This window comes from Erinaceus europaeus, chromosome 3 (assembly GCF_950295315.1).
Source record: "Erinaceus europaeus chromosome 3, mEriEur2.1, whole genome shotgun sequence".
Lineage (NCBI taxonomy): Eukaryota > Metazoa > Chordata > Mammalia > Eulipotyphla > Erinaceidae > Erinaceus > Erinaceus europaeus.
The window spans coordinates 27,413,684-27,440,272 of NC_080164.1; the positions used below are offsets into that span (position 1 = coordinate 27,413,684).

The following is a 26,589-nucleotide window of genomic DNA, read 5'->3' on the forward strand; positions in this document are numbered from 1 at the left end:
GCTATCCCGGCAGGAACTGAGATGGATAGGGGAGAAAGGGGATGGGAAGAGAGATACCTATAGCCCTGCTTTATCACTAATGAAGCTTCCTCCCTGCAGGTGGAGAGTGGGGGCTTGAACTTGGGTAACATGTGCACTCAACTGAGAGCACCACCACTTGGCCCCTAGTAGACCATTTATCTCTGAAAATTGAAAGGGGGCTAAAGATATACCTACCTTTTACATAAGGTGCTAGGATCAGACATTTTCCCATAGATATGCTTTTATCTTTTAAAGAACAAATAATTCCAGTTCAAGAGAACATTTTATGGATTAAATGGTACAAAGATTCTAATTTATTTTAAGAAGGCATATGAATGTCAATGCCCTTTCCAAAGAGAATAAGAAACCAAATCAAACCAGGAAACCCTCCATAGACCAAAATTAATCATGAATATAGATGTAAAAAGTCTAAATGTTAACAAATATAATCCATCAGTTTTATGAGGAAATATATCCTATGACCAAGCAAACACTTCAGAAATGTGAAGCTGATGCAACATCAGGGAATTAGTATTACTTGTTACAGTTCTAAAGTCAAGAGGGATGGCTTCTAATTCCTTTGGCTAAGATAAGTGTGGTATCTTTTCTTATCAGTTTAAAGTCAAGGGGAGGGGCTGGGTTGTGAAGCAACTGGCAGAGTGCACACAACACCATGCGAGAGGACCCAGGTTCAAGCCACTGGTCACCACCTACGAGGAGGGAGGCTTCATAAGCACTGAAGCAGTACCTCAGGTGTCTCTGTTTCTCTCTCACTCCCTCTCAGTTTCTGTTTTTATAAGAAAAAGAAAGAAAACATAATAGATATCAGGAGCAGTGGAATTATTCTGTAGGAACTGAATTCCAGTGATAACCCTGGTGGTAAAAGAAATAAAGTAAGGGGCCAGGTGGTGGTGCACCTGGTTAATTGCAGATGTTATAATATTCAAGGACCAGGATTTGAGCCCCCGGTCCCCACCTGCAGGGGGAAAGCTTTAAGAGTGGTGAAGCAGTGCTGCAGGTGTCTCTCTATCTCTCTTCCTCTCTACAACCCTCTTCTCTATCAATTTCTGGTTGCCTCTATCCAATAAATAAGGGCAATAAAAGAAGAAATAAACTAAGATAAAGACAGACAGAAAGCAAGCAAGAAAGCTAGCCAACCAAGGGGAGTGACTTTATGTGGTGCGGTGGATAAAGTGTTGGACTCTAAGCACATGGTCCTGAGTTCAATCCTTGATATTACATATGTCAAAGTGATGATCTGCTTGTCCTTCACTCTCTCCTTCTCTCTCATTCTCTGAACTTAATAAATAAATCTTTAAAAAAATAAAGTCAAGGGGAAACAAGGAATTTCCTGAGAAATTGCTGGAAGGACAAATCAAATACAAGCTCTGGTTTTTGGTGGTGCTGGACTTGGAACATGGCATCTGTCACATGCAGGTCCTGTGCACTACTGCTTCACATGCAAGTCCTGTGCACTACCGCTAAGCTATTTCCTGTATTCCCTTATCCCCAAAGTATTAAAACAAAACAAAACAAAACAAAACACTAAACATCTTTAATTTGAAGATTTGTTTGTTTGTTTTTCCCCAGAGCCCTGCTCAGCTCTGGCTTATTTTGGAGCAGGGAATTAAATTTGGGACTTTGGGACTCGGGCATGAAAGGTTTTTTTTTTTTTTTTTGCCTAACCACCATGCTATCTCCCTCATCCTAATTTGTGGTTTTGAAATAAAGGTCAGGGGAAAGAGCAGAATTAAAGAGAGAGCCCAGGATTGATCGGTGGTGAATGGGAATTTCACATGTGGCGACAATGATTTTCACTTCCACATTGGGAAAAGATGGTTTGTGTAATGACTGGAGCAGGGGCAGGTGGCTGTTCATCTGGGAGAGAGGGAAACCAAACACTTCCTCACCCGTCCAGAAACACGCACTCCAGATATATTAAACACGTTGAATAACTAAAAGCTCAGGGAGGGGGTGGGAAAAAATTGAAAAAATGGGAAAGCATACCTATACCAAATCCTTGGAGTTGGAGAGAACATTGAAAGCAACTTTAAAAAAATCTAAAAAACAAGACAAATAAACAAAAAAACAACTAAAAGTCACATTAGAAGGTTATGTGCCAGACTTGCAAATAGGTTGTTCTGAGTGTGAGTCCTGACATCAAGGACATCAGAGTGATGCTCTGATTCTCTCTCTCCCCCCCCCCGTAAATAAATAAACCAACCTAGAAGCAAGTAAGGAGAAAGATCGATTTCAATCCATACTTAAAAACATCTCAGTGGTAAAAGTGATCACACAAGTCCAGTCCGAAGATTAAGAAGACAGCTGGGACAATATTCAAAGGCATCTGAGAGAGGGGCTGGGTGGTGGTGCACCCAGTTGAGCACACACATCATCATGTGCAAAGACCTGAGTTCAAGCCCCTGCTCCTTACCTGCAGGGGACGGTGCTTCAGGGGTGGTGAAACTGGTTTGCAGGTCTCTCTCTCTTCTCTAAATTTCCCTCTGTCCTACCAAATAAAATAGAAAGAGGAAAAAATGGCAACTGGAAGTGGTGAATTCATAGCGCTGGCACTGAGCCCCAGCTATAACCCTGACGGCAATAAATGGGGGAAAAGCATTTGACAGATAAAGCTCCAATCTACGGTATATAAACTTATGTTAATTGATAAGGAAACGGTAGAAACTCCCACATACTGAGGAACAGACAGCTCACAGAAGGGCAACTTAGAGCCCCCTAAATCCAGGTGGATTGGCTTCGTCCTCCAGCATCAGTCAGAGCAGCTGTGAAAACCTCTCCACACCCACCAGACTGGTGAGAATTAAAAAGTGCTGACACCAGCTCTTGACTGACGGTGGGAGAAATGGCGCTGTTGTGTTGTTCCTGGAAAATCTTTTGAAAGCAACTAAGCCATACCCATAAAAACCTAACAAATAACCCACAGAAGGCTCTGTGTGCAGGGCCTTAGGAATAAGGGGACAGTCACAATACAAGACCGATCAGATCAAGTATACGGCGCTCATACCATAGACTCACATAGCCACCAAAAACATCTTGTTAGAGGAAGTTACGTTACTAGAATAAATTATTTTTTTTGGCAGGGGTTGTGGCACATCCAGTTGAGCACACATGTGAGAGGCAATTATTTGTTGGAAGATAAGAGACAGTTTGCCCGCTAGAGCGCATGTCTTAACATGTGCAGGGACCTGTGTTCAAATCTGGCACCCCGCGGCACCAGGGGAAACTCCATGGATGATGGAGTGATGCCTTTCTCACACATGAAAGTGTAAAGAGTGAGATATTGGGCTGGGGAGGGCTTTCAGCGGTATCCTCCATGAGTGGACTTAGAAAGATTATCACAGAGTACTGCTAGTGAGGGAGAGGGAGGGAGGGAGAGAGAGAGAGAGAGAGAGAGAGAGAGAGAAGAAGAAGAAGAAGAAGAAGAAGAGGAGGAGGAGGAGGAGGAGGAGATTTGGAGGTAGAGCTTGAACCTACAGTGAGAGCACCAACTGTCTGTGTGTGTATAGGTGTGGCCTCTGTATGTGATGGTATGATAGTGGAGAATGAAATGGAAGAAAATCAGTAAATTCTCATCTTGCTTGGGGCTGAGGAGGAAAACTGGCCAGATAACTATAATAAAACTGGCACGAACTATAATGATCCAGTTTTTAAGTGGAAAAAAAGATGTTGAAGTGGTGAAATGGGTGGAAAAATAGATTCAATGTTATAAGTAGGTGCCACTGACAACCACACAAAGCATTCAAGAGAAAAGAGATTGGCAGGCAAAATGGACGCATGATCGTGATAGTTGTTTGAGAACAGGCAGTATTAATATATGTTCCGCAAAACACTCTCACCCCCAGCCACGATCCTCCTCCACCATCACGCAGCAGAACCTGAAAGCCTCCCCACCCTCCAGAATCCTTTGCTTTGGTGCAAAGTTTTTACATTGTGTTTCCTATTTCTGTTCTTATTTTTCAACTTCTGCCCACCAGTGAGATCAACCCATATTCATCCTTGTCTTTCTGGCTTATATCCCTTAATGTGATTCCTTCAAGCTCCATCCAAGATGAGGTGAAGAAGGTGAATTCATCATTCTTTTTTTTTTTTTTTTTTTTTGCCTCCAGGGTTATTGCTGGGGCTTGGTGCCTGCACTATGAATCCACTGCTCCTGGAGGCTATTTTACCCCCTTTTTGTTGCCCTTGTTTATCGTTGTTGTTGTTATTGATGTTGTCGTTGTTGGATAGGACAGAGAGAAATTGAGAGAGAAGGGGAAGGCAGAGAGGGGGAGGGGAAGACAGACACCTGCAGACCTGCTTCACCGCTCGTGAAGTGACCCCCTACAGGTGGGGAGCCGAAGGCTTGAACCATGATCCTTATGTCGGTCCCTGTGCTTTGCGCCATGTGTGCTTAACCCACTGTGCTACCACCTGGCACCTGAATTCATCATTCTTAATATCTGCATAGTATTTGATTGTGTAGATAGATCAATATATTCCATGTTTATGGGTGGCAAGAATTAATATCATAAAAATGACTATTCTACCCAGAGTCAATTTTCAATTTCGTTACATTTCCAAGAGAAACTAAGGAGAAAGGAAAATATAAAGAGGCGATACACCCCAGCACCACTCCACCATCAACATAACTCCTCAGCTATCAACCGCAGGGCTCTCGCGTGGTGGTGGAGCCTGAAACCTGGCCTCACACAGGCAAGGCCTTCACTCTACCTGTTGAGTCGCCTCCCTGACCACACCCTTTATGCTGTAAACGAAATATTCATCCCACTTCATATTTTCACTCTTGTGAAATGGCATCCACTTCAGTTTTGGTACCACAGAGTGTGTGCACTGACTTTGCTAGTGTCTCTCACCCTCCCTTACTCTCAATTCCGATCAGCAGGTCCACAGAAGAGGGGGTGGCCTGACCCAGGGGCACTGAAGATGGTGTGCTGAAGACTAAGCCAGGGCAGAGGAACAACGGGCACCATGGAAAAAACCAAGACGAAGCAAGGTCAGCGCTTCCCAATGTCTTGCTGTAGGGCTGTGGGGTGAGTCAGGAAACACAGACAGTGATATGACTTTGCCAGTATCTCAAGGTCGCATGTGACCTTGACTTTCCTCATGTTTTTACCAACACATATTGTTGACCTCATGAAGAGTGTAGACCTGATATTGGAGTAACAGGATATTATGCATACAGAATTATACACACACATACATACACAGATTTGAGTAGTTATTTTCCCTTTCATTTTATTGCCACCAGGGTTATCGCTGGTGCTTGGTGCCAACACTATGAGTCCGCTGCTCCCAGTGGCCAATTTTTTTCTTTCTATTTTGTTTGATAGGACAGAGAGAAAATTGATAGAAGACGGAGAGATAGAGAGGGAGGTAGAAAAAGAGACACCTACAGACCTACTTCACCACTTGTGAAGCTCCCCCCCTGCCAGTGAGGAGTGAGGTTTGAACCTGGGTCTATGAGCATGGTAATGTGTGCATTCAGCTGAGTGTCATTGCTCAGCTGCTCAGCCCTCTTGGTTTCCTTTACTTTTCTTCTTTTTTATTTATTTATTTATTTATTTATTTATTTATTTATTTATTTTGAAGGGGATGTGTGTGTGTGTGTGTGTGTGTGTGCAGAAAGTGGGAGCTGCAATTTTTTTTCTCCAGGCTGCTCCTAGTGGCCATTCTCTCTTTCTCTCCCTCTCTCTCTCTCTCCCATAACACTGCTCTGCTCTGGCTTATGGTGGTGTGGGGAATTGAACCTGGGACTTTGGAGCCTCAGGCATGAGAGTCTCTTTGCATAAGCATTAAGCTATCTACCCTCTGCCCCCTCCTTTTTTTTTTTTTTTTTTTTTTTTTTACTGAATAGGACAGAGAGAAATTGACAGAGAAAGAGAGTTAGAGGGCAGAGAGACACCTACAGACCTGCTTCACTGTTTGTGAAGTGACTCCTCTGCAGGTGGCGAGCCAGGGGCTCAAATCGGGATCATTGCACAGGTCCTTGAACTTAGAACTATGTGCATTTACTCTGGTGCTCCTTCGCCCAGCCCCCTTGGTTTCTTTTTATTTCTTTTTATTTTTAAGTTTTTTTTCTTTTCCTCTTTTTTTTTTTTATTGTTGTAGTTACTGTTGTTGATGTCGTCATTGTTGGATAGGACAGAGAAATGGAGAGAGGAGGGGGAAGATGGGGGGGCGAGAGAAAGATAGACACCTACAGACCTGCTTCACTGCTTGTGAAGTGACTCCTCTGCAGGTGGGGAGCTGGGGGGCTTGAACCGGGATCCTTATGCCAGTCCCTGTGCTTGGCGCCACGTGCGCTTAACCCTCTGTGCTACCGCTTGAGTCCCAGTTTCTTTTCCTTAACAGTAACTTTAGGATTGATGCAGAGCAATCTGATCAAGCTAGGCCAAGATAGCAGCTCAACGAATCCACACTTTCTCGGTGAAACTAGAAAGGTCACAATGCACTTACCTGTTCATCATGAGCCGAAGTGTTAATACATGTTCAATTATCCCTTTCCCAGGTCTCTTTCCCATTCATTTGTTGAGAGAGATAGAGGAAAAAAACACTAGCACCAAAACGTCCCCTGGTACCTTTGGGACTCCTGCCTGATAGCGGGGCATACACTCTACCCAGTGAGCTGTCTCTCTAGCCTGGCTTTCTCTTTTCGTCTTCACCATATAGAAGTAACCATTTAGAAGTAGGCTGTATTATCTCCAATTTATAGATGGGAGATAGTCACAGAGAAGTGAGATGACAACCACCAGTTGTCACAGTTAGACCTCAGAGCCTGGTTTCTGTCCTCAAGTTCTGGTTCCTCCACTGGGGCGTAGTATGACATGGGATATGTAATCTTAAATTTACATGGGAAGTTTTGGTCATCTCAGACCATTTGTGATTTCTAGGGACAGTCTTTGTGTGTATAAGTTCTGCACTGAGATTCTGTGTTATTAATGAACCACACACACCCAGGCTGGTTCCTTTAGGGAAGGACTCTGTTCCATTGTGTCTTAGAGTATAGCAGACATTCATACCATCCGACATTTGTGGCCAGGGCTCTCCTTGACGAGCAGATTCCCACATGGCAACATGATAGAGGCACAAGCAAGGTGCTGTGCGTCCTCCATGGATAGTCCCTTCTCTTCATGGCCAACACCTGAGGTCAGAAAAGCACAGCCCAGCCAGCCTTCCTTCATCCACTCTAACTGCATTTATAATTCTCTGCCTCTTTGGGGGCTGCCCTGTGCCGTGCAATTTCCAGTGTTGACAACAGCATTTTCTCTTTACATTTGTATTGAGGTAGCAGTTGAAAAGGTCAGGTGTCTTAGGGGTTTGATGTCATACCTCTTCCTGAGAGTGTTACCACATCACACTCACCACCCAAGTCCTTTTTTTTTTTTTTTAAATTTGTTTATTTATAAGGTGGAAACACTGACAAGACCATAGGATAAGAGGGGTATAATTCCCACCACCAGAGCTCCATATACTGTCCTATCCCCCAATAACTTTCCTATTTTTTAACCCCGTGGGAGTATGGACCCAGGGTCACCATGGGGTGCAGAAGGTGGAAGGTCTGGCTTCTGTAATTGCTTCCCTGCTGAACACCACCCCCCCAAGTCCTAATCTCCATCCACCATCAATCAGGTACTCTGTGCCTTTACAACACGCTGGTCTTCTGCCCCACTTGGTGACCACAGTTTTGCAGTCCGAGCCTGAGGGCTTTCTTCCCTTTCGTTTTGTTCCCTTGCCTTGTTCTGTCTATCCCACACGTGAGTGAGACCACCCAGTGTTTGTCCTTCTCCTTCTGGTTTATGTCACTTAGCATGATCCTCTTCATGTTCATCTGTGTTCTTGCAAGAGACAAGGCCTCCTCCATTCTCAGAGCAGAACAGGATTCCACTGGGTGTATAGACCATAGCTTTCTTCTCTGCCTCTTTGTTTTTGGGCCCTTGGGTTGATTCCAAATCATGGCTGACAATAATTTTTTCTTTCTGTCTGTATCCTTCCCAGACTCTTCCCACTCCATTTTAATTTAATTTAATTTATTTTACTTTTTATTGTCACCAGGGCTATCATTGGGGCTCAGTGCTTACATGGCAAATCCACTATTCATGACAGTCATTTTCTCCTTTTTTAAAATTTTAATTTTTATTTGATAGGACAGTGAGAAATTGAGAAAAGAGGAGGAGACAGAGAGGGAGAGAGAAAGGAGAGACACCTGCAGACCTGCTTCATCACTCATGAAGCATCTCCCCTGTAGATGGGGCTCGAACCTGTGTTGACATGCATGGTAACATGTGCACTTAGCCGGATGTGTCACCACCTGGCTCCCTGCACCTTCTTTTTTTTTTTTTAATATTTATTTATTCCCTTTTGTTGCCTTTGTTGTGGTTGTTGTTGGATAGGACAGAGAGAAATGGAGAGAGGAGGGGAGACAGAGAGGGGGAGAGAAAGATAGACACCTGCAGACCTGCTTCACTGCCTGTGAAGAGACTCCCCTGCAGGTGGGGAGCTGGAGGGCTTGAACCGGGATCCTTATGCCAGTCGGTCCTTGCGCTTTGCACCACCTGCGCTTAACCTGCTGTGCTACAGCCCGACTCCCTATCCCACACCTTTTAAAAAAATATTTTATTTATCTATTAGTTATTGGACAGGGACAGAGAGAAATTGAGAAGGAAGGGGAAGATAGAGAGGGAGGGAGAAAGAAAGACACCTACAGCACTGCTTCACCACTTGTTTAGTGTTTCTTTCATAGGTGGGGACCAGGGACTTGAACTTGGGTCCTTGTGCATTGTAGCATGTGTGCTCAACTGGGTACACCACCACCTGGATCCAATCCTGCCCCCTTCTTGTAGCCGTCCCACCCAGGAGGCCAGCATGACTGATTGCCTTAGCTTATTTGGGCAGTGGCAGGAGGTCAGAGTTCAGGAGTTTGGTAAAGTCCAGAGGCACGAGAAATGGGGTACTTTATGCAGGCTTCCCAGGTACTAGAGAATAATAAGAATTTCCTGGGAGTCAGGTGGTAGTGCAGCAGGTTAAGTGCACGTGGCACAAAGCACAAGGACCCACGTAAGGATCCCGGTTCGAGCCCCCCGCTTCCCACCTGCAGGGGAGTTGATTCACAGGCGGTGAAGCAAGTCTGCAGGTGTCTGTCTTTCTCTCCCCCACCCTGTCTCCCCACCTCTCTCGCTTTCTCTCTGTTCTATCCAACGACAGCAACAACAACAACAATAATAATAACCATAACAATGATAAAAAAGACAACAAGGGCAACAAAAGGGGAAAAATGGTCTCCAGGAGCAGTGGATTCGTGGTGCAGGCTGGAGGCAAAAAAAAAAAAGAGAACTTCCTGACTCTAGAAGCCTTTCCTTAGGTCACTCCCAGTCAGCTCCCAGGAAGGAGACTGTTATTAGACATCCCTTCTGGGAAATTCATGATTAATGACCATGAAAGTTGGCTGAGCAGCTTCCCCTCCATGATCAGTGTGACTTCCTAGAAGAGGCCTATCAAGAAGTCATTGTTTGGGGGGAACTGGGCAGTAGTGCACTGGGTTAAGAGCACGTAGTGCAAAGCTCAAAAACACATGCAAGGACTTGGTTCAAGCCCCAACTCCCCACCTGCAGAGGGATCACCTCACAAACAGTGAAGTAGGTCTGCAGGTGTCTATCTTTCTTTTTTCTTTTTTAAAATCTTTTTTAAATTTACTGGATAGAGACAGAAATAGAGAGGAAAGGGAATTATAGAAAGGGAGAATGACAGAGAGGCAACTGCAACACTACTTAACCACTTGCAAAGCTGGTACGAGCCCCTGGTCCTTATACATTGTTACATATGTGCTCAACCAGGTGTGCCACCACCTGGCCCTGCTGTCTATCTTTCTCTTCCCCTCCCCTCTCAATTTCTCTTTGTCCTATCAATAAATAAATTTTAAAAAATGGCTGCCAGGAGCAGTGGATTCGTAGTGCAGGCACTGAACCCCAGCGATGATAACCCTGGAGGCAAAAAAAAAAAAAAGTCTTGGTTTGGCCATTGGATACAAATTGAAAGCTTCCTCCAAATATTCATTTATTTTTTGATAGAGACAGAAATTAAGAGGGAAGGAGGAGATAGGGAGAGAGACAGAGAGACACCTGCAGCCCTCCTTCACTACTTGTGACGCCTCCCCCCTGCAGGTGGGGGCCGGGGGACTTGAACCTGGGTCCTTGCACACTGTAATGTGTTCACTTAGGTGCACCATCCACCTTGTCCCTATTTTTTCTTTTTCTTTTTTTTAATATTTATTCCCTTTTGTTGCCCTTGTTGTTTTATTGTTGTAGTTATTATTGTTGTTATTGATGTCACTGTTGTTGGATAGGACAGAGAGAAATCGAGAGAGGAGGGGAAGAGAGAGATGGGGGAGAAAGATAAGACACCTGCAGACCTTCTTCATCACTTGTGAAGTGACTCCCCTGCAGGTGGGTGGCTGGGGGGGCTTGAACCAGGATCCTTATGCTGGTCCTTGCGCTTTGCACCACGTGTGCTTTGCACCACGTGTGCTTAACCTGCTGCGCTACCGCCTGACTCCCCCTATGTTTTCTTTTTGAGTCATTGACTCCTTGGCTCATGGGCCCTGACTGAGGATCCCAAAGCCCCTGCATGTGGCTGAAGAGGCTGGGACAGAGTGAATTGTGTGACTGAACAAAGCTCTTTCTCCCCACAGGAGAGAATGAACACATGCCAATGAACAACCCCTCCACGCAGATTTACCAGGTAAAGACAAGTGGATTGTTCTTGGAGCAGCCGTGAGTGGTAGTGACAGTGTGTTTTCTGCACAAATACCTCGCTCGGCACTCAAAAATCTTCCCACGTCTTATCATAAGATTATTAGTGCTTGTGGAAGTTTGATGCTGAGTGTTCAAGAGACAAGGACTGCTGAGAGGAGACAGGTTTATTCAGGTGCTAGCTACCTGGGAAGATGGTGGGATTATGTTGCCAAAAATTATCTTGTTCCCAGAATGGGGTTTTGGGGCTTTATAGGGGATGAGCTTGGAGAAGGGGCTGCATGTTGGTGAGGGTGAAGGGGTCTAGTCTCTAGCTCCTCTCCCTGGTCCAGTCCAGACAGCTGAGCTGTTAAAAACCAATTCCAGAGATTCAGGTGGCAGCGCAGTGGGTTAAGCACAGGTGGCCCAAAGTGCAAGGACCGGTGTAAGGATCCTGGTTAGAGTTCACGGCTCCCCACCTGCAGGGGGGCTCACTTCACAAGCCGTGAAATGTCTATCTTTCTCTCCCCCTCTCTGTCTTCCCCTCCTCTCTCGATTTCTCTCTGTCCTATCCAACAACAACAACAACGATGAAAAACAACAATAATAACTACAACAATTAAAAACAAGGGCAACAAAAGGGAATAAATAAATAAATATTTAAAAAATCTTAAAACAAAACACCCATTCCAGATGACGTTATTTACAATGCTGGCATTTGGCAGTCTTAGTGCTGGGTATAAGAGACCTCCCCCAACGACATTCCTTGCTTGCTCTCTGTTTCCTGTCTGTGACTGGCCCCTGGTGCGTCTATCAAGCATACATAGCTAGTGAAAGCATTCCTTTCCTACTGCTTGTAGCTAAGTAGAGATAGCACAAGAAAGCGTGAGGCATGTGGCAAAGCAGAGATAGTTGGAAACATCTAGAATGAAGGTGATGGCTTATGCAGAAGCTGAATTAAGCATTAAGATGGAGTCTCTCTTGCCATGTGCATGAACTAGGTTTGAGCCTGGTCCCCCCTGCATTGAAAGAAGCTTCAGTGCTGTGATATATTTTACTGTATTTCTGTTTCTGCCTGTCTGTCTCTTACAAAAACAAAAGCAACAAAGAAAAGCAAAAACAAACAAACAAAACCTAGAATCTCTCTTGCTTGATTACATATCTCTTTCCAGAAAATGCATTTGTTGGGGCCAGTTGCTAGTACACCTGGAGAGTGCACACCTTATCATGCACAAAGACCTGGGTTCAAGTCCCTGTGAAGGGAAGCTTTATGAGTGGTGAAACAGCTGCAGTTTCCTCTCTCTCTCTCTCTTCTTTCTCTCCCTGTCTCCCCCTTCCCTCTCAATGTCTAACTCTATCCAAAAATAAATAAATAAAATATCAAAATGCATTTGTTCTCTTAACAAGACAGTAGGGAATGCAGGGCAGAAAGTGACATTCACTTTGAATTGTGAGAAAACTGGTAATGGGTGGATGATGTGTCCAGCTCATAAGATGCAACCCTGGGGAGTCAGGTGGTAGTACTGTGGGTTAAGTGCACGTGGCACAAAGTGCACCAACTGGAGTAAGGATCCCGGTTCGAGCCCCCAGCTCCCCACCTGCAGGGAAGTCGTTTCACAAGCGGTGAAGCAAGTCTGTAGGTGTCTATCTTTCTCTCTTCCTCTCTGTCTTCCCCTCCTCTCTGCATTTCTCTCTGTCCTACCCGACAACAACAACAACAATGAAAAACAACAAGGGCAACAAAATGGAAAATAAATAAATAAATATAAAAAACTTTTTTTAAAAAGGTGCAACCCCGACTCTCCCACACCTACCCTGCTTCTCTTGTCTGTCACCACCGCCACTTGGAGCTCCCCTGGCATGATGCCATTTCGTCAGAGGAGAGGAGAGCACCAGGTCTGCTTTTCTTACTTTCCTCTTCTAGTGTGGGAGAAATGGGCATCAAAAGGGTTAACCCGGGTTGGGGTGGTAGGGCAGCGGGTTAAGTGCACATGGCACCAAGCATAAGGATTGTAGTTCGAGCCCCTGGCTTCCCATCTGCAGGGGGGTCACTTCACAAGCGGTGAAGCAGGTCTGTGGGTGTCTGTCTTTCTCTGCCCCTCTCTGTCTTTCCCTTCTCTCTCCATTTCTCTCTGTCCTATCCAACAACAACGATATCAGTAACAATGACAATAGTAACTACAACAACGATAAAGCAACAAGGGCAACAACAAAAGGGAAAAAAATAGCATCCAGGAGCAGTGAATTCTTAGTGTAGGCACTGAGCTCCAGCAATAACCCTGGTGAACAAAAGGGGGGGGCAGGGTTTAAGCCTACCAATGCTCAAATATGGCAATAGAAAAATAATTTAAGTCCATTTTATTTTCCTTTTTTATTTTTATTTTGTTTTGTGGAGCTGCAGTCTCATTCATGTGTGATTTCACTGCTCCTAGGTTTTTTTTTTTTTCCCATTTAGATGTAGACACAGATAGAGAAAGGAGAGGCACCACAGCACCAGAGTTTCTCCTGGTGCCATGGCATCCCCCATGTAGTTCTGGGCCTCAAAGCTGAGTCATTCTCACGGCAAACTCTACATGGTGAGTTCTTCTTTGACCCCAGACTTAATTTTTTACTTTTCTATTTTTCCCCTTACCCGTTCCCTCTCCCATCTCCTCTCCCCCTCTCCCTCTCCTTTTTGACGGCAGGGTTTTCTCTGGAGTGTTGAGCCTGCATGATTCCACCACTCTCAGAAGGTTTGTTGGTTTTTTTTTTTTTAGATTTATTTAATTATGAAAGGTGGGGGTGAAGGGAGAGAACCAGAGCATCATTCTGGCACATGAAACACCAAGCATCAAACTCAGGACCTCATGTGTGAAACTCCAATGCCATATCTACTCTGCCTCCTCCTGAACTTATGAAATATGGGCTTATATAAGTATATTAGTAGAAGGTAAAACACAAGAGGGAGAAAGAAAGAGATAGAGAGGAATAAGGAGAAGGAGCGGCACCACAGGATGCTTCACCTCTTGTGAAGCTTCTCTGCGCAGGTGCTCCCATTGATGACGGCCAGGAGCTCTAACCCAGGTCCTCATGCATGGCAAAGTGTGCGCTCTGCCTGATGAGCCGTCTCCCGGCCCCCACACACGGGTTTTTAAGTGCACAGCCAGGAAACATGCAGCAAGTAGGTCCTCTGCGGTGGGCTGTTGGAAGGATTGCAGCTGAGGAATTCTCTGGGAAGTGGAGAAGGAGCAATTGTTACTATTTTATTTAATTTTTAAAAGTATTTTTATTTATTGGATAGACACAGCCAGAAATTGAGAGGGGAGGGGGATGTAGTGAGAAAGAAACAGAGAGACATCTGCAGCACTGCTTCATCACTCACAAAGCTTTTCCCTTGCAGGTGGGGACTGGGGGCTTGAACCTGTATCCTTGTGCATTGTAACAAGGATACAGCCAGATGCACTACCACCTGGCCCTGGGAGCAATTAATATTGACAAGAGCGTTTGAGCCAGACACAGAAGGGGGGGGGGTCACTTGGCAAGTGAATGTGGGGGAGGACTTTTCAGGAAGAGGCACCTTCTGAACCAAGACTTGGCAACCGGAATACAATTTCTGCTTAGAGCTGACTGGGGGCCTCTCTTGTCCTCAAATGCCTTCTGACCCTGCTTCTCTGTGCCCATGTGACCTACGGGTGGTGTTTGAATGAGTGTATCTCTTTAAACTCGGGCACGGTTTAAAGTCTACTCTAGATTTTATGTAGGTTACCTCCAGAATGAGGGCTAAACATAGCTCTGCATTGGAAGATGGCCTCAATTCCTCCGACTATGTCACAAAGCCAAGTGTATCTGTTCTACATGACCTCTGGGATGCTGTGATCTCTCCCCAGTAGGGCTTCCCAAGCCCCACCTGGGGGGCTTCCCAAGCTTACCTAAAAGAAGACAGAGGAGAAGGGGGAGGGGAGGGGAGGGGAGTTAGAAGAGAAGGCAGCAGGGAAGCAGGGAAGGGCACACCATAGCAGAATGGAAACTACATTAACCAGAGGAGCAGAGAGTATGAATCTGGAAGCAAAATGTGGCAATGCAGCCATTTTATACTTCCTTATGCTATTTTCTTGCTAAGTATTCCCACGTGAAATATAGTCGCTATTAACGTGTTTCTTTATTTTTGTTTTGTTTTCATTCATCTCTAGAATGTAAGCTCCAAGAGCAGGGGTATTGTCCATTGTGTAATCTGTCCTATTCTCTACAACAAGTACAAAGTCTGTGCTGTGGGATGTGATCAGTGAACAGCATTAGCTGAGTGGGTGCCATTTGCAAAACCTGTCGCTTGCTTTCAGTTATGAGGCCTAGTGCTATTCAGGCTGGAGACAAAGGTGTCTGGGGAATTGTGTGGAGGTACAAAAAGGTGGAGATTCTCCCTTATATCCTCAGCAAAATAAACTCTAACATGGTTTAAAGGGTTAACTATAAAAGTCAAACTGCAGAAGTTTAGAAGCAATGAATGTTTATTTTGTCTCTGGGTGTGACAGGTCAAAGACAAAAAACATAGGAAGAAGCCAGTAGGAGAGTTTAGAGAGTTTATGCACATCACAATTTAAGTTTAAATTCTTCCACATGCATATATATATGTATATATATTGAAATTAGAGGCAAATGAGTGGGATTCGACTTCCGGAGGCGGAGCTACGAGCAGCAGATCGCTTTCTCTCCTCTCCTCTCCCGGATCAACTAGGAATACCAAAGGAGACCACCCGGGACAAAACAAGACAGGACTAGAATGACCACAGGAACCCAGTAAATCACCCGTGAGTACAAACACGCGTGGCTGGTGACAGAGAGGAGAGAGGGGCCTAAGGAGAGATTAAGTGGCTGCTAACAGTTCAACAGTTTATCAGTTGAGACACCACCTCCAGTCGGCTCCACCAACAAGGGAACAGCTTAAGGGAGGAGAGGACTCCCCAGAGACTCACCAAGTGCAACTCTGAGTCTCCATTGCTACTACCCTCAGAATCTGGAGCAGCGACAGGAAGGGACACCAGGGGACAGAGATCTAACCAGGAAACTCAGAAGACCTATACCTCGGTGGCATAGCTGAGGGGCTGTGAAAGTCTCTTTGCATAACCACTGGATTATCTCTGCCACACCCTGCTTTATCTCTTGGTCAGGAGTCAGTGATTAAGCTAAGAAGCCTATTGATAGTTTAAAAGCTCTCTGGCTCCCATAGCCTACAGGGAAGGAAAAAAAAAAAACAAAAAGAAAGAGGCTTTTAAACCACTGAGCTCCAACTCAGGGATTGAAATAACTGTTAACTTCCACCACTGTGAACCCTTTAATTAACTTACTTAGACACAAGTCAATCCAGGCAATAGTGATCAATAATTTGAAAAGTATTGATAAAGGGAACTCATAACATAGTATATAAAATGGTTAAAACAACAAGAAAAAATATTGGAGAAACGAACCAGGACAAGAGTCCAGCTAAAAGTCCTCCAGAGGGTGAAGCACAAAATAATGAGTTCAACATCCAAACATTAGCTAAGGAAATAATAACAGGAATGAGTAAAGAATTTGAAAAAATTGTAACCAGAAATGCAGGAACAACAAATGAGAATATGGAAGAAAATACTAATTATCTCATGGTTATTAGAGAACTGAAAGCTGAAATTGCTGAGCTAAGAATGCAACTAGCTGAACAAGCTAAAACAGTATCAGAGCAGGGCAACAAAATAGATGAACTCCAGAAAACAGTAGAGGGCAGAGAGAATAGAATCAATGAAGCTGAAGACAGAATTAGCAAGATTGAGGATGAATTAGAGACAACTAAAAAAGAAGTAAGAGATCTCAAAAAGAGATTAAGAGATGCTGAAAACAACAACAGAATCCTATGGGATGACTTCAAAAGAAACAATATACGCATTATTGGCATACCAGAGGAAGAAAGAGAAGGAGAGGAAGAAAGAATTTTCCAGGCCATAGTAGCTGAAAACTTCTCTAGTCTAGACAACATCAAAGACATAAAAATTCAAGAAGCCCAGAGGGTCCCAAACAGAATTAACCCAGACCTAAAGACACCAAGACATATCATACTTAGAATGGAAAGGAACAAGGTTAAAGAAAGGATCCTGAAGGCTGTAAGAGAAAAACAAAGAGTCACCTACAAAGGAAAACCCATAAGATTAGCAGCAGACTTCTCCATACAAACACTACAGGCCAGAAGAGAATGGCAAGATATCTATCGAGTGCTCAATGAGAAAGGCTTTCAGCCAAGAATACTATATCCTGCTAGACTGTCATTCAGACTAGATGGAGGCATCAAAACCTTCTCAGACAAGCAACAGTTGAAGGAATCAACCATCACCAAGCCTGCCCTGAAAGAAGTTCTGAAACGTCTCCTATAAACAACCAGACCACCACAAATAGGACATATATCAAAACACTCTAAAACTCTACAAGAATGGCGTTAAAATATCTTCAATATTTGATATCAATAAATGTCAATGGCCTGAATTCACCTATTAAAAGACACAGAGTAGGAAGATGGATCAGAAAACACAACCCAACAATATGCTGTCTACAGGAAACCCACCTAACTCAACAAGACAAACACAGACTTAAAGTGAAAGGATGGAAAACTATCATACAAGCCAATGGCCCACAAGAAAGGGCAGGAGCAGCTATTCTCATATCTGACATGATAGACTTTAAAATAGATAAGATTAAAAAAGATAGGAATGGACACTACTTAATGCTCAGAGGATCAGTCAATCAAGAGGACTTAACAATTATTAACATCTATGCACCCAATGAGAAGCCATCTAAATACATCAAACTTCTACTGAAAGAGCTACAGCAATATATTAACAGTAACACAATCATAGCATGGGACTTCAACACCCCACTCTCTTAACTTGACAGATCATCCAGGCAGAAAATCAATAAAGACATAAGGGAGCTAAATGAAGAGATAGATAAACTAGAACTATTGGACATTTTCAGAGTCATTCATCCCAAGAAACTGGAATACACATTTTACTCAAATCCACATGGGTCATTCTCAAGGATAGACCATATATTAGGCCACAAAGACAGCATCAGCCAATTCAAGAGCATTGAAATCATCCCAAGCATCTTCTCAGACCACAGTGGAATTAAACTAACACTTAACAATCAACAAAAGATTAGTAACAGTCCCAAAATGTGGAAGCTCAACAGTACACTTCTTAACAACTTCTGGGTCAAAGAGGAAATCAAGGAAGAAATCAAAATGTTTCGAGAGTTCAATGAAAATGAAGACACAAGCTATCAAAATATTTGGGACACGGCCTAGGCAGTCCTAAGAGGGAAGTTCATAGGTATACAAGCACACATTAGGAAACAAGACAAAGCACAAATAAACAGCCTGATTGCACATCTTAAAGACCTAGAAGAAGAACAACAAAGGAACCCTAAAGCAACCAGAAGGACAGAAATCACTAAAGTTAGGGCAGAAATAAATAACATTGAGAACAGGAAAACCATACAAAAGATCAACGAAAGTAAATGTTGGTTCTTCGAAAGAGTAAACAAAATCAACAGACCTCTAGCCAGACTCACAAAACAAAAAAGGGAGAAGACCCAAATAAATCGGATAGTAAATGAAAGAGGAGATATCACAACAGACACCGCAGAAATTCAACATATCATGCGAGGCTTCCATGAACAACTATATGCCACCAAGCTAGAGAACCTGGAAGAAATGGACGATTTCCTAGATACCTACCAACTTCCAAAACTAAGTAAAGAGGAAGTGGGTAACATGAACAGGCCCATCACAGCTAATGAAATTGAAACAGTTATCAAAAATCTCCCCCAAAATAAAAGTCCTGGACCAGATGATTTTTTAAAATATTTATTTTATTTATTCCTTTTTGTTTCCCTTGTTGTTTTATTGTTGTAGTTATTATTGTTGTTGTCATTGTTGGATAGGACAGAGAGAAATGGAGAGAGGAGGGGAAGACAGAGAGGAGGAGAGAAAAACTGGAAGCATTTCCACTTAGATCAGGTACTAGACAGGGCTACCCACTATCACCATTACTATTCAACATAGTGTTGGAAGTTCTTGCTATAGCAATCAGGCAGGAGCAAGGAATTAAAGGGATACAGATTGGAAGAGAAGAAGTCAAACTCTCCTTATTTGCAGATGACATGATAATATACATGGAAAACCTAAGGAATCCAGCAAGAAGCTTTTGGAAATCATCAGGCAATACAGTAAGGTGTCAGACTATAAAATTAATATTCAAAAGTCAGTGGCATTCCTCTATGCAAACACTAAGCTAGAAGAAATTGAAATCCAGAAATCAGTTCCTTTTACTATAGCAACAAAAACAATAAAATATCTAGGAGTAAACCTAGCCAAAGAAGTGAAAGACTTGTATACTGAAAATTATGAGTCACTACTCAAAGAAATTGAAAAAGACTCAAAGAAGTGGAAAGATATTCCATGTTTATGGGTTGGAAGAATTAACATCATCAAAATGAATATATTACCCAGAGCCATCTCCAAATTTAATGCTATCCTCATCAAGATCCCAAGCACATTTTTTTAGGAGAATAGAACAAATGCTACAAATGTTTATCTCGAACCAGAAAAGACCTAGAATTGACAAAACAATCTTGAGAAAAAAGAACAGAACTGGAGGCATCACACTCCCAGATCTCAAACTGTATTATAGGGCCATTGTCATCAAAACTGCTTGGTACTGGAACATGAATAGACACACTGACCAGTGGAATTGAACTGAGAGCCCAGAAATGAGGCCCCACACCTATGGACATCTAATCTTTGACAAAGGGGCCCAGACTATTACATGGGGAAAGCAGAGTCTCTTCAACAAATGGTGTTGGAAACAATGGGTTGAAACATGCAAAAGAATGAAACTGAATCACTGTATTTCACCAAATACAAAAGTAGATTCCAAGTGGATCAAGGACTTGGATGTTAGACCACAAACTATCAAATACCTAGAGGAAAATATTGGCAGAACTCTTTTCCGCATAAATTTTAAAGACATTTTCAATGAAACGAATCCAATTACAAAGAAGACTAAGGCAAGTATAAACCTATGGGACTACATCAAATTAAAAAGCTTCTTCACAGCAAAAGAAACCACTACCCAAACCAAAAGACCCCTCACAGAATGGGAGAAGATCTTTACATGTCATACATCAGATAAGAGTTTAATAACCAACATATATAAAGAGCTTGCCAGACTCAACAACAAGACAACAAATAACCCCATCCAAAAATGGGGGGAGGACTTGGACAGAATATTCACCACAGAAGAGATCCAAAAGGCTGAGAAACACATGAAAAAATGCTCCAAGTCTCTGATTGTCAGAGAAATGCAAATCAAGACAACAATGAGATACCACTTCACTCCTGTGAGAATGTCATACATCAGAAAAGGTAACAGCAGCAAAAGCTGGAGAGGTTGTGGGGTCAAAGGAACCCTCCTGCACTGCTGGTGGGAATGTCAATTGGTCCAACCTCTGTGGAGAACAGTCTGGAGAACTCTCAGAAGGCTAGAAATGGACCTACCCTATGACCCTGCAATTCCTCTCCCGTGGATATATCCTAAGGAACACAACACATCCATCCAAAAAGATCTGTGTACACATATGTTCTTGGCAGCACAATTTGTAATAGCCAAAACCTGGAAGCAACCCAGGTGTCCAACAACAGATGAGTGGCTGAGCAAGTTGTGGTATATATACACAATGGAATACTACTCAGCTGTAAAAAAATGGTGACTTCACCGTTTTCAGCCGATCTTGGATGGACCTTGAAAAAATCATGTTGAGTGAAATAAGTCAGAAACAGAAGGATGAATATGGGATGATCTCACTCTCAGACAGAAGTTGCCTTTACTTTTTAAATGCCCGTTGTGGGAGTAGGATGGTAGCGCAGCGGTTAAGCACACATGGTGTGAAGCACAAGGACCGGAATAAGGATTCAGGTTTGAGCCCCTGGCTCCCCACTTGCCGGAGTGTTGCTTCACAAGTGGTGAAGCAGGTCTGCAGGTGTCTGTCTTTCTCTCCCCCTTTCTGTCTTCCCCTCCTCTCTCCATTTCTCTCTGTCCTATCCAACAATGACATCAATAACAACAATAATAACTACAATAATAAAACAAGGGAAACAAAAGGGAATAAATAAATAAATATTAAAAAATTATTAAATGCCTGTTGTGTGATTTTAGATGAAGATCAGCATTTATAGTCAAAGGACAGAATGAAAGGAAATATATTAAAGTGTTCACAGTTATAGTAAAGTAATGGCACATAGGGTGATTTTGTGTCCAGGAAGGATGGATTCACACTGTGACATCTGCCAGATTCAAAGCATTGCTCCATCAGTTTAATCTGTCACAAGGACTGAGTGAGGACATGATCTATCACGGAAATTCATTATAGAGAAAGATGACTGGGATGAAGCATAAAAACAAATAGAACCCTGTCTTTAAAAAATAGAGTGTAGCACAAAGCACAAGGACCAGCGCGTAAGGATCCTGGTTTGAGCCTCCAGATCCCCACCTGCAGGGAGTCACTTTACAAGCGGTAAAGCAGGTCTGCAGGTGTCTGTCTTTCTCTCTCCCCCTCTCTTTTCCCCTCCTCTCTCCATTTCTCTCTGTCCTATCCAACAACAATGACATCAATAATAACTACAACAATAAAAACAACAAGGGCAACAAAAGGGAATAAATAAATAAATATTTTAAGTAATGGAATGTAGGAAATGAAATCATTTAGTAGGGCCAGTTGGAGTTAGCTGGAAAAGCAGAGTTCTGAAACTGTCATAAAACACACATTTTGAAGGTAACTGAATTTTCATTTCACATCTATCTAAAAGAAGACTACTTGGTAGATACTGTTCTAGAAAGAAATTTCTAAAAATTTATGCTGAAAGATCTGGAGCTAGGAATTTTTCTACTTAGCAGAGTGAAAAAGTGAAGTCTTAGGATTAGCTTACTGTCATCTGAACTTGCTGTCTGTTGAATGTCCTTTGTTCATTTAATAGAACCAAACCTGATTGTGCTCCATTTTCTCCACGTTTCTGTTTGTGTTTAACATGTTGACCTCCTACCTAAAGGAGAAGAAGAGTTGAAAGTTCTAGAACGGTCCTATGGACCCAGCGAGTACTGCAGTGGGTACATTCACTGCATTTGCTCTGTTGAGTCTCAAGGCAGTAAGTATTCTGTAGATGGGGCCACTGCTCCAACCAGGTCAACCAAATTGCCTAAGGTCTGAATGCTTGTGGGAGAGGGCCATACTTTGTCCTCGACCTGACTCCAAAGCTGACCCCAATGCCACCCTGTGAAAGCAAACAGACGTCTTACCTGTGTCCCTGCAAGGCCAAGCCCAACATTAGGAACAGCTTCAAAGCACCACCCGGGACAAAGAAAGTATTCTGCTATCCCAGACACCAGCATATGATTCAAGGCTTCCACAGATGTCATTTAAAGCACCTTTCCTAGAGAAATGCAAATTAAAACTACACTGAGATTCCATTTCACACCTGAGATAATGGCTTACATCAACAAACCAGGAAATGATAGGTGCTGGAGAAGTTGTGGCGAAAAATAGAACTCTTCTTCACTGCTGGTGGGAATGCAAACTGGTACAGCCCTTCTGGAAGACTGTATGGAGGAGAGTTCTTGAACAAATAAAAATGGAAATATTTTATGACTCAGCAATACCACTCTTAGGCACTCATCCAAAGGACACTGAACACTAATTTGAAGGGACATATGCAGTTCATAGCTGCAGTATTAACAATAGCCAAAGAGTGGAAGCAGCTTAAGTACCCAATAATAGATGACTGGTTAAAGAAGTTATGGAATATATATCCCTGGAATACTACTCTGCTATCAAAAAGATGATATTGTGTCCTTTGGGACAAAATAGGTGTAACTGGAGTTGGTTATGCTTAGTGAAGTAAGAAACAAAAGAAAACTGCTGGATGGTTTCACTCATATGTGGAGTCTAGAGAACTTATACGAATGAACTTAGGAAAAAAAAACAGAAGCAAACAAACTGTTCCTAAGACTTGTGAGAACTCTGGTGTTTATCTTTGGGAGGTGGAGGGCGGGGACACAGAACTTTGGTGGTGGGTGTGATGTGGAGCTAAACACTGTCATCTTATAATCTTGCAACATGCTATTAATAACAAAAATGACTTAAAAAGATAAATAAAAGGGGCTGGGTATGGTGCACCTGGTTGAGTGCACATGTTACACATGTGTGCGCAAGGACCCAGGTTTGAGCCCCTGGCCCCCACCTGCAGGGGGATGCTTCATGAGTGGTGAAGCAGGGCTGCAGATGTCTCTCTCCCTCTTTATCTCTCCCTGCCCTCTCAATTTCTGACTGTCTTTATCCAATAAATAAAGATAATTAAAAAATAAAAATAAATAAAAAGCACCTTCTTTTTCAAAGCAATTCTTAGCTATGCTTTCTTATTTAGGTAGGCTCCTTATCCTTTACTTTTTGTAAAGAAAAAGAACTCTCTTCATTTTCCTCAAGTGATCAGGGAGGATATGACCCACCCCTTCTCCTTTCACAGAATTAAGAGGGATTCTGATGAAGGTGGTCTGTCATTCACACGTGTGAATCTTTCTTTTTCTTATTTTAATCTTTATTTATTGGATAGAGACATCCAGAAGTCAAGAGGGTAGGGGGTGTTGCTTGCGGCGGTGCCGAGACGCAGAAAAAGGAGGTTTGGAGCAGAAAGGGAGCACAGTCCTTTATTTGTGCTGGCACCTCAGAGTTGGGTGAGAGAGCAGCAGTTTGGGCCACGTGGGGGTAGCAAAAATGGCCACCTCACGCAGCAACCTTCCCTGCGTCTAACCACCAAAGTGAAAGGCAGGCAAGAGAGTGAGGGGCAGAAGAAGAAGGGCTTTTATAGGAATAGCTCTCGTGAGAATGGGAAGGGGGAGGAGTAACCATAGCACTCCAACTATCCCAGGGAATAGACAATGCCCTGAGGGCACAGCATGGCTGAACAGGCACTCGGAGAATGTCCCAACTCTCCCGGGAACTAGCAATAGCCTGAGGGGACAACATGGCAGATGTGACTGCATCTGCACAATTTCCCAGCAAGGGGGAGATAGAGAGGGAGAGAGAAAGGAGACACCTGCAGACCTGCTTCACCACTCAAAAAGATTCCCCCCTGCAGGTGGGCAGTGGGGGCTCAAACCTGGGTACTTGTACATAAAACGTGCACTCAATCAGGTGCGCCACCACTTGGCCTCCATCTTTCTTTCTTTTTTCCTTTCTTTGCGCCACCACTTGGCCTCCATCTTCCTTCCTTCTTTCCTTCCTTCCTTCCTTCCTTCTTTCCTTCCTTTCTTTTTAAAAAATATTTTTATTTATTTATTATTGGATAGAAACAGAGATAAATTGATAGGGACTAGGGAGCTATAGAGAGAGGGAGACAGAAAGATACATACACCTCTGCTCCACCACTTGTGAAGCTTTCCCCTTATAGGTGGGGACCAGGGACTTGACCCTGGGTCCTTGCGCACTGTAATGTGTGTGCTTAACCAGGTGCACGACCTCCTGGCCCCACGTGTAGATTTTTCTAAGTCCATGTCGTCTAATTAAAGGTGTTAAAAATAGTTTGCAGGAGTATGTGTGAGCTTTGTGAATTGCTGGTTTTCTTGTCATCATCAAGTTTGTATTTTCTATAGCTGAATGGGACTGAGTTTACCATTGGTTATCCAGACTTCTAGTGGACCGGTACAGGAGGGCTGTAGCTTTTCGAGAGTCTGGCCTCCCAAATGAAGGAAAAAGCCCAGGCACTTATGACATCTTAGAGCAAATTGAACTCTGTCTGTGTCTGTCCCTTAGCTGCAGGCTCTGGCCTCAGAACTCAAAACAGGCTTCACAGAAGCAATGCAGGAGCTGTCCAGAATCCAGCATGGAGAGTATGCACTGGAAGAGAAGGTCAAGAGTTGCAAGTGCTCCATGGAGGAAAAAGTCACTGAGATAAAGAATTCACTAAACTACTTCAAGGTGGGGCCCTCTGCTCTTTCTCTCCTGGAACACATTCTTGGTCTTGGGGAGAACAGTAGAAAATTGGTCTTGGGGCTGGGTGGTGGCACATTTGATTAAGCACTTGTTACAGTGCATAAGGACCCGGGTTCAAGCTCCGAGTCACCACCTGCAAGGGGGAAGCTTCATGAGCGGTGAAGCAGGGCTGCAGGTGAGTCTCTTTCTTTCTCCCTCTCAATCTCTCCCTACCCTCTTGGTTTCTCTCTGTCTCTATCCAATAAATAAATACAAAAAGAAAGAAAGAGAGAAAGAAAGAAAGAAAGAAAGAAAGAGAAAGAAAATTGGTCCCCCCCCCCCACTCCTGCTCCCCCTGGGACGTTCACTAGCTGCCACTGAAAAATATTTTGTTTTTTTTTTCTCTTAAGTTCCCATGTTAAAATTAGAGGCCACAGGGCTGGGGAGATAGTTTGACATTAGAGTGTAGGACTTGGGAGTCGGGCGGTAGTGCAGCGGTTAAGCGCAGGTGGCGCAAAGCACAAGGACCAGCATAAGGGTCTTGGTTCAAGCCCCCGGCTCCCCACCTGCAGGGGAGTCGCTTCACAAGCGGTGAAGCAGGTCTGCAGGTGTCTATCTTTCTCTCTCCCTGTCTCCCCCTCCTCTCTCCATTTTTCTCTGTCCTATCCAACAACAAAGGCATCAATAACAACAACAATAATGACTACAACAATAAAACAACAAGGGCAAAAACAAAGGGAAAATAAATAAATAAATAGAGTATAGGACTTGCATTTCTGAGGCTCCAGAGGGTGCAGGTCCAACTCCTTGCACTGCCATATGTGAGTGCTGAGCAGTGCTCTGGTCTCTCATTCTTTCTTTCATGAAATAAATAAATCTTACAAGTCATCTTTAGGGTGTCTCGGGAGGTGGTGCAGTGGACACAGCACTAGACTTGCAAGCATGAGGTCCTGGGTTTCACTACTGGCATGTGCCACGGTGAGCCTCTGGTTCTTTCTCTCTTGTTAATAAATAAGTAAATAAATAAATTATCATGACAGGGAGAAAAACCACAGCTGGTCAAACATAGGAGCCACATGCAGAATGCTCCAGGATTAATCTCCGGCACTGCAGGTGCCAGAGTGATGCTCTGGATTCTTTCTCATAAAAATTTTTTTTTTTTAATTTTATCTTTATTGATTGGATAGAGACAGCCAGAAACTGAAAGGGAAGGGGGTGATAGGAAGGGAGAGAGAGACAAAGAGAGACGCCTGCAGCCCTGCTTCACCACTTGCAAAGCTTTCCCCTTGCAGGTGAGGGCCAGGGGCTTGAACCCGTGTCTTTGAGCACTGTAACATGTATGCTTAACCATGTGTGCCACCACCCGGCCCCTAAAAACATTTTTTTAAAAAACCAGAGCATTGTTCTGCTTTAGCTGTTGGTGGTGCCAGGGAGGTAGCTGGGACCTCTCACATACATGTTTTTATGATCTGCTGTGTTACCTCCCCAGACCTCATGTGTGATTTAAGTAATAAAATAAATATCTCTTTCTTTCTTCCATCCTTCCTTTCTTTCTTTCTTTCTTTCTTTCTTTCTTTCTTTCTTTCTTTCTTTCTTTTTTTTTTACCTCCAGAGTTATTGCTAGGGCTTGGTGTCTGCGCTATGAATCCACAGCTCCTGGTGGCCATTTTTTTTCCTATTGTTAAAGACAGAGAGAAATTGAGAGAGGAGGGGCTGATAGATAGAAAGACACCTGCAGACCTGCTTCACCACTTGTGAAGCGACCTTCCTGCAGGTGGGGAGCTAGAACCTCAAACCCGGA

At 43.5% G+C, this 26,589-nt stretch overlaps 1 protein-coding gene across 12 annotated transcripts in view; it reads left to right on the top strand.

The window, feature by feature from the left end:
• Positions 1-26,589, top strand: part of ARHGEF33 (Rho guanine nucleotide exchange factor 33) — a 99,258-nt gene that overhangs the window by 29,067 nt on the left and 43,602 nt on the right. For 8 of the 12 annotated variants that reach the window (XM_060186890.1, XM_060186895.1, XM_060186893.1 and 5 more), the window contains 3 exons: positions 4,922-5,035; positions 10,727-10,776; positions 24,630-24,794. In XM_060186890.1, the coding sequence (XP_060042873.1) occupies positions 5,011-5,035; positions 10,727-10,776; positions 24,630-24,794 (240 nt within the window). In that variant the 5' untranslated portion in view covers positions 4,922-5,010. Of the gene's footprint in view, positions 1-4,921; positions 5,036-10,726; positions 10,777-13,450; positions 13,499-24,629; positions 24,795-26,589 lie in introns of those variants that run through there. The other 4 variants (XM_060186894.1, XM_060186892.1, XM_060186902.1 and 1 more) reach the window with 3 other exon arrangements.